This window comes from Empidonax traillii, unplaced genomic scaffold (genome assembly GCF_003031625.1).
Source record: "Empidonax traillii isolate 1590-97213 ecotype Southwest subspecies unplaced genomic scaffold, ASM303162v1 scaffold1721:size86919, whole genome shotgun sequence".
Classification (NCBI taxonomy): domain Eukaryota; kingdom Metazoa; phylum Chordata; class Aves; order Passeriformes; family Tyrannidae; genus Empidonax; species Empidonax traillii.
Genome location: NW_020956914.1, coordinates 26,993 through 46,005, shown reverse-complemented (window position 1 = coordinate 46,005; position 19,013 = coordinate 26,993). Strand labels below are relative to the sequence as shown.

At 46.1% G+C, this 19,013-nt stretch overlaps 1 protein-coding gene across 1 annotated transcript in view; it reads right to left on the bottom strand.

Annotated features, from left to right (window-relative positions):
* The window catches only part of LOC114070865 (Golgi phosphoprotein 3-like), a gene marked incomplete at its 3' end in the record, with an annotated part of 42,296 nt that extends 23,958 nt beyond the window's left edge, over positions 1 to 18,338 (bottom strand). The window contains exon 1 of the mRNA XM_027908474.1: positions 18,126 to 18,338. Within this exon, the coding sequence (XP_027764275.1) occupies positions 18,126 to 18,338 (213 nt within the window). The remainder of the gene's footprint in view (positions 1 to 18,125) is intronic.
* Between the last annotated feature and the right edge of the window lie 675 nt (positions 18,339 to 19,013).

Here is a 19,013-nt window from a genome sequence, read left to right as displayed (position 1 = left end):
CAGGTTGTAACCAAGGAACCAAGGTCATGTTCCCAGTATTCCATACGATTTTTATGTAAGCAAGAGTATAATTAAGGAGAGAGAGGAAGCTCTCTTTCTTTCTTCCAGCGGACCGAAGGTAGAAGTAGCTTTACTGTCGCTCTGCCAGGGCGAGGGAGTGAGGTCTAGCGCATCTGGTTGGCCTTGAGAGGCAAACAGTGCCAGCAGCTGTGTGGTGTGGCTCGCTTTCTCTCAAGGGGAGTATTTAGCTTTTTATGCCTTTTTATGCCTTTTTATCCCTTTTTCCCTTTTCCCTTTCCCTTCCCTTTTCCCTTTTGGGGGGTGTAATAGTGTATATAATTTTCTTTATGTGTATATAATTTTCTTTATGTATATATAAATCTTCCACTTTAAAATTTAATTCAGTTTGGGATCTTTTGATTTTTTTTTCGGCCGACTGGGAGAGAAAGAAAGGGAGGGGGAAGGTTTTGTCCCCGGGGTCCAGGCACTTGGTTGGGAGCCAAGTCCAACCTGGGACATTTTTGGAGGTTCTACCGAGACTACCAGTAGGTTGTTTTGGTAACAATTTCTGGGCAGGTGGCCAAGTTCTACCAAACATTGCCTTTGTTTGGGAACAGTGCCGGGATCGCAGTCAAGCGGGATTTGTTTATATAAATATACCTCTTGTTTAAGAACAGTGAGGACAGTTATATAAATAATGGCCACTTTCTTAATTTTCAATGTACTCTTAGCAGCTTTTGCACCTGTTTTAGGTTACTACATGTGGGACAATCCAAATCCAACAGTGTTCAATTGGTGAGACATTTGGGAAAGGTATTCTTCCTATCTTGACATTAAACGCTGGATGCTAGAAATTCCCAGACTGACTGTTGCCTCTAATTATTATCTGAATTGTGTGGCAACAATTTTGTTTATGATGAATGTGATGAACATACTATTTAGAATTGGAAGGATTGTGTTACGCTAGTTTCCTTGTTTTAGGAAAGGTCATACTTCAAAGGGATTACCTGGAGTTTTGGAAAGGGGCTTGAAAAGGGCAGTTCCTGGTTGGTAAGGAGCACGGGAAGAGTTTGGTAAATGGATAGGGCGCTTGGCACCTCCCATTACTTGGGACTTCACGCCAGCACAGGCCTTTGATCCTAACGAGATAACCCATCGTTTAATGGAGGGTTGTCTTACATACAAGGATCCAAATACCCAAATCTCTGTTCTGTGTTGGGGTCTGGCTAGTGCTTACCGAGCTGCTGTAGACGGTTAAGGTTGAGTCAGGGACGCAAACTACGCCACTCAGAATGGAGTCCACCAAGACCAGAGTCCAGACGCCATTTGAAGCCAGCACAGCTTGGACCAAACCTGCTGACACTGGAGTTCCAATTATGGACTTCATGAACATGGGAACTCACATGTCAATACCTACAGCCACCTCTATGACCAAGACCGGGGCCCACACCACAGATCCTGAAATCACTATCGCCCCCATAACAAAAGAGAAGATGTGGATAAGGGACGATGCAGGGTCCACAAGCCAACCCCCACGACTGAGGCATGTAACTGAAGAAGAAGAACGAGCCATGAGAGAAGGAGCACGTCCCAAAGAAATTGGGGGCACGTCCAAAAGAGAGGGGGATGCGTCCAAAGGAAGAAGGGGCAGCAGCTTGGGTGCCTGATGGAACACAAAAGCCAAGGAGAATGTTGACACCTGACTACACTCTTCTTGACTGTTCCACAGAAGAGATGGAGGACTATCTGAAATCCTCATCCCAGGGTCCAGAGGATTATTCATTACCTCCACCCGTCAGAAGCCCATCCCCAAGGCATGTTCCGTTTCCACATCCATGTGAGAGAGGCAGAGTGGAGACAGTTCCACATAGATACGTCAAAAGAGAGGTGGAAATGGATAGGAGGGATGTCCATCCAGAAGCAGGAGTCGTGAGAACATCAGAAGTATTACGATCATTGACCCCAGCAGAGCTCCGGGATTTAAGAAAAGATTATAGTCATCGGCCTGGTGAACGAATTCTAACCTGACTGGTAAGGTGCTGGGACAATGGAGCTAGAAGTCACATGCTGGAAGGTCACGAAGCACAGCAGTTGGGATCTCTGGCTCGAGACCATGAGATTGAACAAGGGATTGCACAAGAGCCATATAGTCATAGTCTCTGGCTTAGGATCTTTAATGCGGTGAGAGAGAGATATCCGTTTAAAGAGTACTTAACAAGTTCTCCAGGAAAATGGACAACTGCAGAAGAAGGTATTCAAAATCTACAGGAACTGGCCATGGTTGAACTTATCTTCAGTAAGCTGGACTATTATGATATCTTAGACCCCATGAGTCTCCCATGTACCAATCCAATGTGGAGAAAAGTGATTAAAGGTGCCCCTGCACAATACATCAACTGCCTAATTTCAGCATTCCATCCAAAATTGGATGAACCGGATGTAGAAACAATGTGTCAGTGGATACAGAGCATAGCAGAGAATTTCGAAGATCTTTCCGATGTCCAACGTCAACCCACCCGCTCTAAGGGAAGAATGGAAGGAGATTATGAATATTCCCAATATGAGGATGACTACAAAGACAGAGATGACAGCGTTTCCCGAGACTCAGTAAGACTCACTCACCCTTCAACAGCCCCATTTGGCCTGTACGCAAATCTGATGGAGAATGGAGACTGACGGTAGACTATCGTGGCTTGAATGAAGTCACGCCGCCATTGAATGCCGCTGTACCAGATATGTTGGAGCTCCAGTACGAGCTGGAGTCCAAGACAGTGAAGTGGTACGCTACCATTGACATAACAAATGCATTTTTCTCCATTCCCTTGGCAGAAGAGTGCAGGTCGCAGTTTGCTTTCACTTGGAGAGGTGTGCAATATACCTGGAATCGACTGCCCCAGGGGTGGAAACACAGTCCCACCATCTGTCATGGGTTGATTCAGGTTGTACTGGAGAAGGGTGAGGTCCCAGAACACATACAATACATTGATAACATCATTGTATGGGGGGATACAGCAAAGGAAGTTTTCGACAAAGGAGAGAAGATCATCCAGATTCTCCTCGAAGCTGGTTTCGCCATTAAAAAGAGCAAGGTCAAGGGGTCTGCCAGAGAGATCCAATTCCTAGGGGTGAAGTGGAAAGATAGAAGGCGCCAGATTCCAACAGACGTCATCAATAAAATCTTAGCAATGGTTCCACCGACAAACAAAAAAGAGACCCAAGCTTTCCTGGGAGCCATAGACTTCTGGAGGATGCACATCCCCGAGTACAGCCAAATTGTGAGCCCTCTTTATTCTGTGACCCGTAAAAAGAACGATTTCCAATGGGGTCCTGAACAACAGTAGGTTTTCAGGCAGATCAAGCAAGAGATTGCACATGCTGTGGCTCTTGGGCCAGTCAGGACGGGACCAGATGTAAAGAATGTACTTTACTCTACAGCTGGAGATAACGGTCCCTCCTGGAGCCTCTGGCAAAAGGTGCCTGGTGAAACACGAGGGCGACCACTTGGCTTCTGGAGCCGAAGCTACAAAGGATCTGAAGCCAACTACACCCCTATAGAGAAGGAAATACTGGCGACATACAAAGGCATACAAGCAGCTTCAGAAGTGATTACCACTGAAGTGCAGTTCTTCCTAGCACCCTGACTACCGGTGCTGAGTTGGATGTTCAAAGGGAAAGTGCCTCCTACACATGCTACCAATGCTACGTGGAGTAAGTGGATTGCTTTGATTATGCAACGTGTCCGAATTGGAAACTCGAATCGCCCCGGAATTTTGGAAATTATAACTAATTGACCTGAAGGTGGGAACTTCAGTCTGGCAGATGAAGAAGAAGAAGAGCCAGTGAGTCGAGCTGAAGAAGCTCCGCCATATAATCACCTGCCAGATGAAGAGACACGTTATGCTCTTTTCACTGACGGTTCTTGCCGTATTATAGGAGGGAACCGGAAGTGGAAAGCAGCCGCTTGGAGTCCCACCCGACGAGTGGCAGAGGCCACTGAAGGTAAAGGTGAATCGAGTCAGTTTGCAGAACTCAAAGCTGTCCCCAGAGAGAGAAGGATGGCCAAGGTTCTATCTCTACACTGACTCATGGATGATAGCAAATGCCCTATGGGGATGGCTAGAACGATGGAAAAACATGAGCTGGAAGCGTAGAGGAAGACCCATATGGGTTGCTGATTTGTGGCAGGACATCGCTTCTAGAGTAAAGAAACTAGATGTGAGAGTCCGCCATGTAGATGTCCATGAGCCCAAGAGTCGAACCAACGAAGAATATCATAACAACAGACAAGCGGATAGAGCTGCGTAAACTGAAGTGTCACAAATAGACCTGGACTGGCAACATAAGGGAGAGTTGTTCCTAGCCCGATGGGCCAATGATGCTTCAGGTCATCAGGGCCAAGATGCCACCTACCGATGGGCACGAGACTGAGGGGTGGATTTAACCATGGACTCTATTTCCCAGGTTATCCACGACTGTGAAACCTGTGCTACTATCAAGCAAGGAAAGAAGATTGAAACCCCTATGGTATGGTGGACGCTGGGACAAGTATAGATACGGAGAAGCATGGTAGGTTGATTACATCACGTTGCCACAGACCCGCCAAGGTAAGCGCTATGTGCTTACCATGGTGGAAGCAACCACTGGATGGTTGGAGACATATTCAGTGCCCCATGCAACGGCCCGGAATACCATTCTGGGTCTGGAAAAGCAGGTCTTATGGAGACATGGCACTCCTGAGCGAATTGAGTCAGACAATGGGACTTATTTCAAGAATAATCTAGTGACCACGTGAGCAAGGGAGCATGGTATTGAATGGGTATATCACATTCTATATCATGCACCTGCTGATGGGAAAATTGAAAGGTATAATGGACTGTTAAAAACAACTTTAAAAGCACTAAATGAGGGAAAATTTAAGAACTGGGATAAGTACCTAGCCAAGGCCACCTGGTTGGTAAATACTAGAGGCTCTGTCAACCGAGTTGGCCCTGCCCAAGCAGAATCTCTCCACGCTGTAGATGGAGACAAAGTTCCAGTGATTCACCTGAGAGGTATGTTGGGTAAAGCCGTTTGGGTTGCCCCTACCTCGGACCAAGAGAAACCCATTCGTGGAGTTGTCTTCGCTCAAGGGCCAGGATACACCTGGTGGGTGATGAGGAAGGATGGAAAGATACAATGTGTGCCTCAAGGAAATTTATCCTTGGGTAAAAACTAACTTTGTGATTCAAGTTGTTTTACAGGAGACCAGTCGCCAAATAAGAGAGACCTGACCAAGGCTGATACCGGTATCTGACGATGAGACAATGAACCAGTCCTAAACCTGAGCTGTGATTGTAACCGTAGTGTCAAGAATTTGAACCAAGCTAATGTTGATGCTGAAGCCGATCTTCTACAACAAAACAACTACTCCAAAGGACTATATATATATATATATATATGTATATGTGAACAGGATATAAGCAAATACATAAAATATAAGTGTTACGTAAAAATAGTATGGAATAAGGGGTGGAGAATGTAATGGTTTTGAGTCTAGGCCTTCCTTGGTGACCAGGTTGTAACGAAGGAACCAAGGTCATGTTCCCAGTATTCCATACGATTTTTACATAAGCAAGAGTATAATTAAGGAGAGAGAGAAAGTTCTCTTTCTTTCTTCCGGCGGACCGAAGGTAGAAGTAGCTTTACAGCAGCTGTGTGGTGTGGCTCGCTTTCTCTCAAGGGGAGTATTTGGCTTTTTATCCCTTTTTATCCCTTTTTCCCTTTTCCCTTTCCCTTCCCTTTTGGGGGGTGTAATAGTGTATATAATTTTCTTTATGTATATATGTCCCAGTTTAAATGGGACAAGGGTCTTTTGCTGAGGATGGATTAGGAGGAAAAGACCCAAACTTCTTTTTCTAAGCAATTATAAATCCAAAATTAAGAGGCTCCAATTGAAGGAAAACAAATTATGGAAAAGAGAAAACAAAAAAATAACAGTCCTTTATTAAAAGGTATGTGTGTATTATTAGGAACACGAAAAAAAAAATAAGTAAAACAACCAAGCAATACTCCTATACTCACCAATAATCCCCTTCAAGAACAAAACCGATAAACCAGCAAAAGGAAAATTTAATTAGTTCAATTTTTAGCACCCTTTGGTGCAGTTCCAGCCACAGTCAGCAGGGGGCGCTGTCGGGTCACTGGAGATGCAAAACTTGTAATGTCCTGTACCATTCACCAGGTGGCGCTGTTGGGTTACTGAAGGTGCAGAACTTGTAGTGTCCTATAGTAGTCACCAGGTGGCGCTGTTGGATCACTGGAGGAGCAGAACTTGTAATGTCCAGTGCCCGTCACCAGGCGGCGCTGTGAGATCCTTGGCTGCCGCCAGGTGGGGGGGGGGGGGGGGGGGGGGGGGGGGGGGGGGGGGGGGGGGGGGGGGGAAGAAGGGGAAGGAAAAACAACAGCAATATAACAGAAAGTTCTCCCAATGGAAGAAAACTCACAAACTTCAGCTGGTTAGGGTCCGTTGTAAGCAGGGCCTGCAGCCAGCAACAGCTAAGCCGAGAGCAGCAGCAGTTTGGGTTCTTTTGTTTTTTTTTTCGGTTGGTTGGGAGAGAAAGAAAGGGAGGGGGAAGGTTTTGTCCCCGGGGTCCAGGCACTTGGCTGGGAGCAAAGTCCAACCTGGGACAGAGTCCCACACAACAAATCATTGAGACCACTGAAGAAGAAGGCGAGTCAAGACAATTTGCCGAAGTGAAAGCCATCCAACTGACCCTAGAGATTGCTGAATAAGAAAAGTGGCCTATACTGTCTCTGTATACTGACTCCTGGATGGTGGCTAATGCCCTATGGGGGTGGTTACAGCAGTGGAAGAAGGCCAATTGGCAACGCGGGGTTAAACCCATATGGGCTGCTGCTGCACTGTTAGAACATAGTGTAAATAAACACTAAGGTTGTGGGTTTGATCACTGTATGGGTCATTCACTTAAAAGTTGGACTCCATGATCCTTGTGGGTCCCTTCCAACTCAGAATATGCTGTGAAATTTCTGTGAAAATTGTGGCAGGACACTGCTGCACAGGTGGAAAATATGGCTCTAAAGGTACATAGATGCTCACATGCCCAAAAGTCGTGCTACTGAAGAACATCGAAACAATGAACAGGCTGCCAAAATTGAAATAGCTCAGGTAGACTTGGACTGGGAGCAGAAGGGTGAGCTATTTATAGCCCCATGGGCCCATGAAATATCAGGACACTGAGGGAGAGATGCGACATACAGATGGGCTCATGACTGAGGGGTGGACCTGACCATAGAGGCCATCACACAGGTCATTCATGAATGTGAAACGTGTGTTGCAATTAAGTGAGCCATGCGAGTAAAATCCCTGGAATAGAGGGCAGTGGCTGAGTTTCCAATATGGTGAGGCCTGGCAAATTGACTACATTGGACCACTGCCATGAACAAGCCATGGCGAGAGCTACATACTCACCATGGTGAAGGCAATGACTGGCTGGCTGGAAACATATCCTGTAAACCAGGCCACTGCTCAAAACACCATCTTGGGCCTTGAAAGGTACATTTTGTGGCAACGTGGTACCCCAGAAAGAATTGAATCAGACTCATTTCTGAAATAAACTCATAAACTCCTGGACAAAGAAACATGTGACTGAGTAGGTATATCACATTCCCCATAATGCACAAGTCTCTGGAAAGGTTGAGAGATATAATGGACTGCTAAAGACTTTGTTGAGAGCACTGGACAATGGGGCATGGAAGCAATGGGATACAAATTTAGCAAAAGCCACTTGGCTGTTTAATATCAGAGGATCTGCCAACCGTCCTGGTCTAGCCCAAACAAAATCCCTACATACTGTGGGAGGAGATAAGGTTCCCATACTACACATAGGGAAGTAGTTTGAGAAGGTGGTGTGAATTTCTCCTCCCATGGGAAAAGGCAAACCCATTTGTGAGATTGTCTTTGCTCACGGACCAGGGTGTACTTGGTGGGTAATGTGGAAGGATGAGACCACCTGGTGTGTGCCTCAAGGAGATTTAACCTTGGGGGTGATGTCTTAGAGTTTTGATTTTTTAATTTTGTAGATTTTAGAAGTAGTTATCTAGTAAATGTAGATTTTAAAGTAGCAGCACATTATCCCTTACCCGTTAACACAGTAAATACACATAGCAAACCCTGTTACCCATTCCCATATCAATTCCCCTAAATTCCATTAGCCTGTTTAGTCTCATTTTTAAGGTAGAATTGTAGAAAACACCCTAAATCTGCACAAGAAGATATAGCCATAGACGCAACAACCTTCAGGCCCAGAGCTCTGGAAGGTCTCCAAGAACAGCACGTGCTCTGAGGAAGATGAAGAAGAGGGGGTCCCAAAACTCCCCCAGACTCAATTCCTGAGAGGCGTGTTGGGGGACAGAACCTGGGTGGTGGCTGGATGGGGATTGGGTGAAAATCATTATAAAAACTGTGAACACCTGTATTCAGGAGTGCATGGTGGTGGTATTCCTGGAAGCCTGTGAGCTCATTAAAGCCTTTTGTATCCTTATCTTACCTCCTACCTAATTTGGCCTGGAGTCTTTTTTTCCTCCACAGCCTTTTAGGCAACAGGGGGAAAATAATCTGTGGTGTGAGTTGTATGTTACAGGAAGTAAAGTAGCAGGAATTACATGAACTGATGATAAAGGGTGAATTTCATGAGGGGCAAAGCAAGTGCAACGATGACCTGGGCTGGGCCAGTGTTGGCACCCAAGGATCTAGCATGCTGCTTCTCCTGTCCTGAGCACCCATCTTGATAGAATGCAGCTCAAGTCATGGCCTGTTTTTGAACATCGGTAGGGGTGAAGGAAGCCCATGGAATGGGGAAATAATATCTGCCTGTGAAAGGATGGGGGATAGTAGTTAATGGAAATGTATAAATCTGTATGTTGGGTATAAAGAAGGTTTAAGGATGTAGATTATGTTGTAAGTGTTGGTACAAAAAGATTTCAGTAACAAGAATTAAATACAATGGAATAGTTAGAAGATATATAGCATTAAATTATGTTGGATCCAAGTATGACACAAATGGTATGGAATAAGGGGTGGAGATTGTATTGGGTCTTGCTGAGATGGAGTTAATTTTCCCCATAGTAGCCCTTACAATGCTGTGCTCTGCATTGGTAGCTGGAAAGGCATTGATAAGGAGGCACTTGCTCCTAATAGCAGAGGCTCTGGTCTGTATTGGCGGGGCATGGGAAATTTCCTCTTTAAATTGCAGGAAGCCCTTGGGCAGTCTTTCCACAGCTGAGATGAAGGCCTGTAGGGGGGAAGAAAGACTTTCTTCATATTGCCAGAGTTAGGCAACAAATTTATCCATTTGTTTGCCTTCTTTCCATGACATCACTGCCACTGTTGGCATACAACAATGGTGTGATCTGTAGAAACTTCAACCACATGGGTTGTGTACACTGGAGTTCATCTGAATCTATAGGGGACTGCTCGTTATTTGAATCATTATATAGTACCTCCAGCATAGCTAATTTTTTCTGGGTACCTTGCTCCATGGTGTTCCACTTGCGTCAGTGCACAGATAGATTGTCCTTGAAAAGACACATTTCCCTCATGTTTGACAGGAGTCGCCTCACAAGGCTGAGGATTTCTGTCCTTTTCCCAATCCCCGTGTCAATGCCCGCATCCCTGGACAGGGATCCCAGTTGCTTGGCTTCACTACCCTCTAATTTCCAACTGTGGGCTACACTGTCCCAGCATTGGAACAGCCAGATCATAATATGCTCACCCAGATGGCAGCTGAAATCTTTTCGCATATCTCGCAGTTCACCTGGGGATTTGGTCTTGGATTTCTTTTTCTGTATAGGGGCGATTGCTACTGGCACGAGTTGTTCCTCTGGTTCAGCTGCAGGTTGAGGGGCCATAGTGCCTGTTGGTCTGTTTTCCTCCTCCTCCCCCTGAGGGTGCTGTCTAGTACTGAGCAGTGTCTGGTAAATAGTAGCCAGGGCCCAGGATGTTGCAGGTCCCTGCCGTATATCTGCTGGGAGCTCAACATGGCAGAGGAGAGGCAGTCTAAAAGATTCCTAGAGTGTATAGAGGATAATTTCCTGCTCCAGCTGGTAAATGAACCTACCAGGGGTGGGGCCCCACTAGACCTGTTGTTTACAGAGAGGGGCTGGTGGGAGATGTAGTGGTCGGAGGCCATCCGGGGCACAGTGACCATGAAATAATAGAGTTTGCAATACTCAGGGATACAAGGGAGGCCACCAATAAAACCTCTACGCTGGACTTCCGGAGGGCAGATTTTGGCCTGTTCAGAAGACTGGTCCAGAGCATACCCTGGGAAAAACCCCTTGAAAACAAGAGGGTACAGGAGGGATGGACATGCTTCAAGAAGGAAGTCTTGAGTGCACAGGAACAGGCTGTACCAATGTGCCAAAAGGCAAGCCGGTGGGGTAGACGACCAGCTGGTTGAACAGGGACATTCTGAAGGAAATCAGGGATAAAAAGAGAGCTTACAGACTATGGAAAATAGGGCTGACTACTCAGGATGAGTTTAAGAACATAACTAGGTCATGCAGAAAGAAAATTAAAGAGACAAAAGTGCAATTTGAAGTCAATTTGGCTACTTCTGTTAGGGATAACAAAAAGTGCTTCTATAAATACATTATTAACAAAAGGAGGGGCAAGGAAAACCGCCATTCCTTGTTGGACTTGGGGGGGAACATAGTTAACAGGGATGAGGAGAAGGCTGTGATACTTAACACCTACTTTGCCTCAGTATAGACCAGTAGGACAAGTGGCCCTCAGGACAACTGTCCTCTGGAGCCAGTAGACAGGGACAGGAAGTCAAACAGCCCCCCTGTACTCCAGGAGGAAATAGTGGCTTACTGAGCCACCTGGATCTACACAAGTCCATGGGATTAGATGGGATCCATCCTAGGGTGATGAGGGAGCTGGCAGAAGAGCTTGCCAAGCCGCTCTCCATCATTTACCAACAGTCCTAGCTCACTGGGGAGGTCCCAGATGATTGGAAGTTGGTGAATGTCAAGCCGATGTACAAAAAGGACCTGGGAAACTACAGGCCTGTCAGCCTGACCTCAGTGCTTGGCAAGGTTATGGAGCAGATCATCCTGAGTGCAATCACACAGCACCTACAGGATGGACAAGGGATCAGAGCCAGCCAGCACGGGTTTAGGAGGGGCAGGTGCTGTCTGACCAACCTGATCTCCTTTTATGATCACGTGACCCCCCTGGTGGATGAGGGGCAGGCTGTGGATGTGGTCTATCTGGACTTCAGCAAAGCCTTTGACACTGTCTCCCATAATATACTCCTGGAAAAGCTGGCAACCCAAAGCTTGGACAGGTGCACTCTCTGCTGGGTCGAGTTGGCTGGATGGCCAGGCCAAAAGAGCAGTGGTGAACGGGGCTGCATCCAGTTGGCGGCCGGTCACCAGTGGTGTTCCCCTTTATCGATGATTTAGATGAGGGGATTGAGTCCATCATTAGCAAATTTGCAGATGACACCAAGTTGGGAGGGAGTGTCAATCAGCTCGAAGGCAGGAGGGCTCTGCAGAGGGACCTGAATAGGCTGGAGAGTTGGGCTGACTCCAATGGGATGAAGTTCAACAAGGCCAAGTACCAGGTCCTGCACTTTGGCCACAACAACCCCCTGCAGCACTAGAGGTTGGGGACAGAGTGGCTGGAGAGCAGCCAGGCAGAAAGGGATCTAGAAGTTTGGACTGACAGGAAGCTGAACATGAGGCAGCAGTGTGCCCAGGTGGCCAAGAAGGCCAAGGGCATCCTGGCCTGTATCAGGAACAGTGTGGCCAGCAGGAGCAGGGAAGTGATTCTTCCCCTGTAGTCAGCACTGGTGAGGCCACACCTTGAGTACTGTGTCCAGTTCTGGGCCCCTCAGTACAGGAAGGATATTGAGGTGCTGGAGCGGGTCCAGAGAAGAGCAACAAGGCTGGTAAAGAGACTCGAGCACAAGTCCTATGAGGAGAGGCTGAGGGAGCTGGAGTTGTTTAGTCTGGAGAAGACTCAGGGGTGACCTCATCACTCTCTACAACTACCTGAAAGGAGGTTGTAGCCAAGGGGGGGTCGGTCTCTTCTCCCAGGCAATCAGCAGCAGGACAAGAGGGCACGGGCTTAAGCTCTGTCAGGGGAGGTTTAGGTTGGATATTAGAAAGAAGTTCTTTACAGAGAGAGCGATCAGGCATTGGAATGGCCTGCCCAGAGAGGTGGTGGATTCACCGTCCCTGGAGGTTTTTAAGATGAGGCTGGATGTGGCACTGAGTGCCATGATCTAGTAATCAGAGTGGGGTTGGATCAAGGGTTAGACTTGATGATCTCGGAGGTCTCTTCCAACCCAGTTAATTCTATGATTCTATAATAACTTTGCACCTTTCTGGAATCACCACAGCCTTTCCCTTTCAAATATTGTCATTTTATCAGGGTCCTGTAGTTGTTGAACTTCCAAACCATTGGAGAAGTCCTCCAAAACCTGGCCCATTTTTTCCCACACTCCATGCCACTCATGACTATCCACCCTTGGGGCAGATCTCTGAATGACCTTCCTAGAAGTCTCTGTCCTTACTCTAAACATGGTGTGGACCGCACTGAGGAGACCCAGCAGACTTAGCAACAAGAACATGCTTTCCTTAACATCCAAAGGGAATTAACAATTCTTAAAAGCTCTTTTAACAGGCCTGAAGGAGAAAAAGGGGGTGAAAAGCTGGGGAAAATCATCCTCCCGTGTTCCCCCCACAGACTGGGTACGATTAATAATTAATTCCCATAGGTAGGAAGTAAGGGCAGAAGAGCAACACTGAATACATATCCCAAATGACCCTCATTATCCTTGATGTTATCATGTCATAAACTGATATCCCACAGTACAACAAAAGAACAATCCTGATCCCTCTCCCTGCTCTGAAGACAAACATCAAGAAGAGCACATAGTTCATATATGGGAATATATACAGGGTTAGGTACCACAACCACGTGAGCAGACCAAGTAACATTTTGACCAGTGGCTCTGGACCTAATAAAATGAATGCTTAGATTGAATTTGTTTCCAACACGCTCTGGGCAGATTCTGTTGTTATCTCAACCCTAAGTGCCCCACATTGGGCACCAAATAAGGCTGTCATAGTTTAGGAATGGTATTCCCCCAACTTAGTGTTCCCACTGAAACACCCCAGACTACGCACTGCTCACTAACAGTAACAACAACAATACTAATAGCAGAGTGTACAAGATAGGTGAATGATTCACATACTCATGGCAGAACACGGTACCACCTGACTGCACACTCCACACACCCCAGCCAAATTGGAAGGGTACCCATCTCCCTCCATCCCCCCTGTGCATGGCAGGAGGTTGTATGGACTAACCCCAGGGTCTTGGCTATGCCCATCCTGGCTGATGCAAAAATTCACCCTGTCTTGGTCAGAACCAGGACAGAAGCTTACAAGTGCTTAAAAGAATATCAGCAACAGAAAGATATGCAAAAAGCTTGATAGCCTCATTTCCCATTGTAATGAATAAAATCTGATTGTGCAGTAACATTTTATGAATACTTCTGGAAGGAAAGAAAATCAATTACTGAAATTGATCTGAGACCTGTTTGCAAACTGGAAAAAAACCCCAGTTAAAAGTGGCATGTGATTGACTATTTTTTTTCTTTCTTTACTAAAAGTTATGAGAAAACAAATTGGAAATGCTGTCTATGCAGAGGAAACTGAGCCACACATTTACTCCCAACTAGCCTTCCCTTCCCATCCATTTAGTGGATGAAAAAATGAACATGAGATGGCAATGTGTGCTCATAGCCCAGAAAGACAACCTTATCTTGGGCTGCATCAAAAGCAGCATAGCCAGCAGGTCAAGGGAGGTGATTCTCCCCCTCTACTCTGCTCTCATGAGACCCTACCTGAAGTACTGCATCCACCTCTGGGGTCCTCAGCACAGGAAAGACATGGACCTGTTGGAGGCGGTCTAGAGGAGGGCCACAAAGATGATCAGAGGGCTGGAGCATCTCTCCTGTGAAGGCAGGCTGAGAGAGTTGTGGTTGTTCAGCTTGGAGAAGAGAAAGCTCCAAGGAGACTTCATTAAGACCTTTCAGTACTTTAAGGGGGCTTATAAGAAAGATGTGGACAAACTTTTCAGCAGGGTCTGCAGTAATAGGACAAGAGGTAGTGGTTTCAAACTAAAAGAGGGAAGATATAAGGAAGACTATAAGGAAAAAATAAGAAACTAGATATAAGGAAGAAATTTTTTATGATGAGGGTGGTGAAACATTGGCACAGGTTGCCCAGAGAGATGATAGATGTTCCATCCCTGGAAACATTCAAGGTCAAGCTGGACAGGGCTCTGAGCATCCTGACCTTGTAGAAGATGTCCCTGCTCATTGGAGGGGGGTTGGACAAGATGACTTTTGGATGTCCCTTCCAGTTAAAACCATTCTATGATTTTCCCAGTAATGCAAACCAGAAATGAATAGGTGCTGTAGTAATTATTTGCTCTGAGAGTAGGAAAGTCATTCTTGAATATACTGTCTTGTAACACTTAACCTGGTCAATTTAGTATTGCAAAGGTGGTCTGTTACTGTGAAGCTTAAGTAACTGAGATAAATGCTGCAGTACTTCAACTACTTTAAGATCAAAGAACACCTGAAATAACACCACTTTTTCTTTAACATAAAATGATGTTAGCTTTTAGTTCCACTTCTAGCAATTAACAGCAATACTTTCTCAGTTATACTTCATGCAAAATGTTTCAGCCAGGCAGAAAGGGACCTGGGAGTTTGGATAGACAGGAAGTTGAACATGAGGCAGCAGTGTGCCCAGGTGGCCAAGAAGGCCAATGGCATCCTGGCCTGTATCAGGAACAGTGTGGCCAGCAGGAGCAGGGCAGTGATCCTTCCCCTGTAGTCAGCACTGGTGAGGCCACACCTTGAGTATTGTGTCCAGTTCTGGGCCCCTCAGTTCAGGAAAGACATTGAGGTGCTGGAGCGGGTCCAGAGAAGAGCAACAAGGTTGGTGAAAGGACTCGAGCACAAGTCCTATGAGGAGAGGTTGAGGGAGCTGAGGTTGTTTAGCCTGGAGAAGAGAAGGCTCAGGGGAGACCTCATCACTCTCTACAATTCCCTGAAAGGAGGTTGTAGCCAGGTGGGGGTTGGTCTCTTCTCCCAGGTAACTATCAGTAAGACAAGAGGGCATGGTCTCAAGCTCTGCCAGGGGAGGTTTAGGTTGGATATTCGGAAAAAATTCTTTACAGAGAGGGTAATCAGGCATTGGAATGGAAGTGGAGGTTTTAAAGATGAGACTAGATGTGGCACTTAGTGCCATACTCTAGTAACCGCGGTGGTAGTGGATCCTCCGAGGATGCATCCAGGTTGTCTTCAAACTATCTTTTTGCTGAAAGTGTTGGTGATGGTAAGCTGCTGCTCTGCACAAAACTCTAGCAGAAGGTGTCCATTATCGTTGCAGTTTCCAACACTATGCTTGCCTAATACTCCTTTCCAGGCTTAAGAGTTCTTTCCTACTCTAGCGTTGAAATCACCAAGGAAAATGATCTTATCTGCAGGAACCTTTTGGGTAAGGCAGCACAGGTCAGTGTACAATTTATCTTTTTTGGCAGGGTCAGCTTGGAGAGTTGGGGCATATATACTAAAGAGAGAGAATAAGATGGAAGACAACACATGGGTTAAGGCAGTTTATTAAGGCAAAAGCAAAGCAAAAGCTTGCATGCGCAAAAGTGAAGTGAAAAAAATAAAAAGGTTTATTCTCTATTTCCAATGAGTAGCGACGTCCGGCCACTTTCCTGAGAAGCAGGGTTTCAGCACGCGTAATAGCTTCTTAGCAGGCAGCCATTGGAAACAATGAATGTCCCCCTTCCTGCTCCTTTCCTTAGCAGTATGGAATATCCCTTTGGTTAGTTTGGGTCAGCCGGCCTACTTGGGTCCCCTCCCAGAAGGATGATAACAGTGCTGATGCTGTGCTCAGCAGTAGCCAAAACACTGGTGTGTTATCAACACCCTTCTAGCTACCAATGCAAAGCACAGCACTGTGAGGGCTGCTATGGGGAAATGAACTTCAGCTCAGCCAGACCCAATACAAGCAGGCAAACTAGCTCCCTAATAATGTATTTCAATATAACGAAAAGTATCATAAACTGGAGACCTTCACATGTACTATTTGGAAAAAAGCTATGCTGTAACACTAAATCTTCAGCAATAAATGAAGTTTCTGAAAGCCAAACATGAGTAGCAAAGATCCAAGAGAATTTCTGTACCTACGTGATTTAACATTACTCTCACAAAGGACATGTTCACCAATGAAAATGTAAATAAAACTAGAAATATTTACCGTTGCAGCAGGCTACAGTACATTAAAATTATTTCAGTGTGCTTTATGTGAGTTTTCTTTCACCAAATAAAGAATAAGTTACAGATCAAATAGGTATTTTATCTTACAAAATTTAATTTTCTGAACTACAGAAGTAGGTGCTGTGTCTCTATAGCTGCTTCAGTTTGCTTAGTTGTGGCACATTGTATGGAGGACAAGAGCAGCTGTGTGCATTACTGTATTTTAATAGATTCACAACTTGTACTGAGCGAGAACTTAAACCTAAAACAAAAACAAACAAACAAAAACAAAACAAAACAAAACACCAAAACCCAAACCAACCATAAAACCCTCTACATGTATAAAAAACTTAAATGGAGCAACAGTTGCAGAGAACCTAGCAACCTCTCGGTTTTCTATGGGACTGAGTTACAAGATGTCTGGCAAAGCTGTAATGAAAAAAGTGACCTGTACTCACTTGAGTGGCAAGTATATATACAGATATACAAATGCACATTAAAAACAAATGTTAACTATGAAAGCTACTCTTTAACCTATTCTTTATCAACCAGCAAATCTATTTTAGATGCAATGTAGTCAAAGAACACATAATTTAGCAGCTTTCCTCCCATTATTCTGTGCTCATGAATGCAGTTTTAAGAGACTTCGATCCAAATCAGTGAGCTGCTTCATTAGTTTACTTCTCACCAAAAAAAAGCAGGTTGCTTAACTGAAGTCATATTATAACACATATATAAAATAAAGGTATATTATGTTTCACCATACATCACATCAAACTAAACTGACAGGACTGACTTGTGCAGTGTGCGTGCTTTTTATATTGATTACCTCTTTGAAATAAAAAAATCCAGCACACTGGTTGAAGTATACCTACCTCGATGACTGTTATTCACAGTATCATGACACCTAATTTAGCTATAAATTTAGTAAAAACACATAATTATATAATAATGCCATTTCCTCATTTTGAAAAACTTCTCATTATTCAAGGCCCATTTTTGTCAAACATATCTCCCAAAAGTTTTTAACACACATTAGTCTGGAAAGCCTTATTAAAAAGGGCTGCCAATCATACTAAAGCACCTGAGAACCCCATAAGCACCATATAGTTGTGTCTGACAAAATACATAGGAGTAAACAAGTCTCCCACATTAGAATTACAGGTAAGTAGAAGAGTATAAATATCACTGGTCTAACCAGGGCCTCTAAGTCAGCTACCGACGCTGTCAGAGGCTCCAAGTCCCCTTCTTCCTCCAAGCTCTACACTGCCTTCCTTGAGATAGAATCACAGACTATTCTGAGTTGGAAGGGACCGAAAAGGATCATCGAGTCCAACTCTTAAGTGATTAGTTTTCATACGGGGATTGAACTTGGTGTTATTAGCACCAAGCTCTATCAAGATCAGTGAACTCTCCTCTGTCCCAGCCCAGAGGTGCATGTTACAAATATTAGAGCCCCTGCATTCAAAGGGCAATCCGAAATCTCTACCAGTTTTCCTTTCGCCCAACATCCAATCACCTTCCCCACTTCCTCCAAAATCCCGAGCCTGTTTCAGCACGCGCCCCTACCCCCAGCAACATCACAGTCCACCGTCCCCCCAAATCGCCTCTGCCCCAAACCCACAGCAACACTCACCCAGCAGAGTCCTTGCTCCCATCCCACCCGCACCCTAGCTCCACTTAGGCTCCCCTTCCTCATCAACGACCTCCATAATCCCCCGAATAACCGGTGTCCCCTCAGCCACCTCTACTCAGCGCCCCCGGCCGTACCTCACGGTCCTTGAGGCCCAGGAGCAGCACCTCTTCCATAAGGGTGAGCCGCGTTTCCTTGGAGTCGCCCTTCTCGTCGTCGCCGGGCTCGTCCCGGCGGCCTTCATCCTCAGAGCCGACTCCCGCCTCCCGATCCTTGTCGGCAGTAGCGCTGCGGGAGGCCTCTGTCCGGCGCTGCACCAGCCCGGAGCTACGCTGGGTCAAGGAAGTCATGGCTGCAGGCGGTGGAAGGACAAAGGCCCACTACGGGGGGAGGAGCTTGGCGACAGCTAGGGAGGGGAGAAGAAGAGGCAGGAGCCACTCCTGCCTCCGTTTTATCCGCAACGGGACAATGGCCAGCCAGGAAGAATCATAGGGAGCGGGATTCAGCCGAAGCAGGAGAGGCGGAGGCAGTGGCGGTGGGAGCCGGCGTTCCTCGCCTACTGCGGCCGAGCTGGAAGAGGTGGCTTCTCCTCCAATATGGCGGCGTGGGCTGATGTCAGCAGAGGATGTGGTAGCGGCAGGCGGGAGGGTATGACCGGAAAGCGCTGCGGACGGGAGGAGCCCTCCACTGGGCTGGAGCTGTAGACGGGACGCTCCGGGGATGCAGCCCCCTCAGCTTCAGGGAGTGCAGGTGCTGTTAGTGACTCTTACTAACCGTTACCGGGGGCTGTGGAGGACAGTTAATCCAACGCTCTGGGCGGAGGGGAAGGGGGGCCGGACAGCCGGTGCCTGCCATGACATAACCCAGAGGCTGGGCAGTACACTCCTAAATAAATATTTTTTTTTATTAAAAAGTGCTTTATTTACTATCTTGTGTCTGCTGGATTTCACTTTTAGCCACAAGACCAAGTCTGATTGCTTGTGCAAACCCTTAGAAATAAATATATATATATATATATATATAAA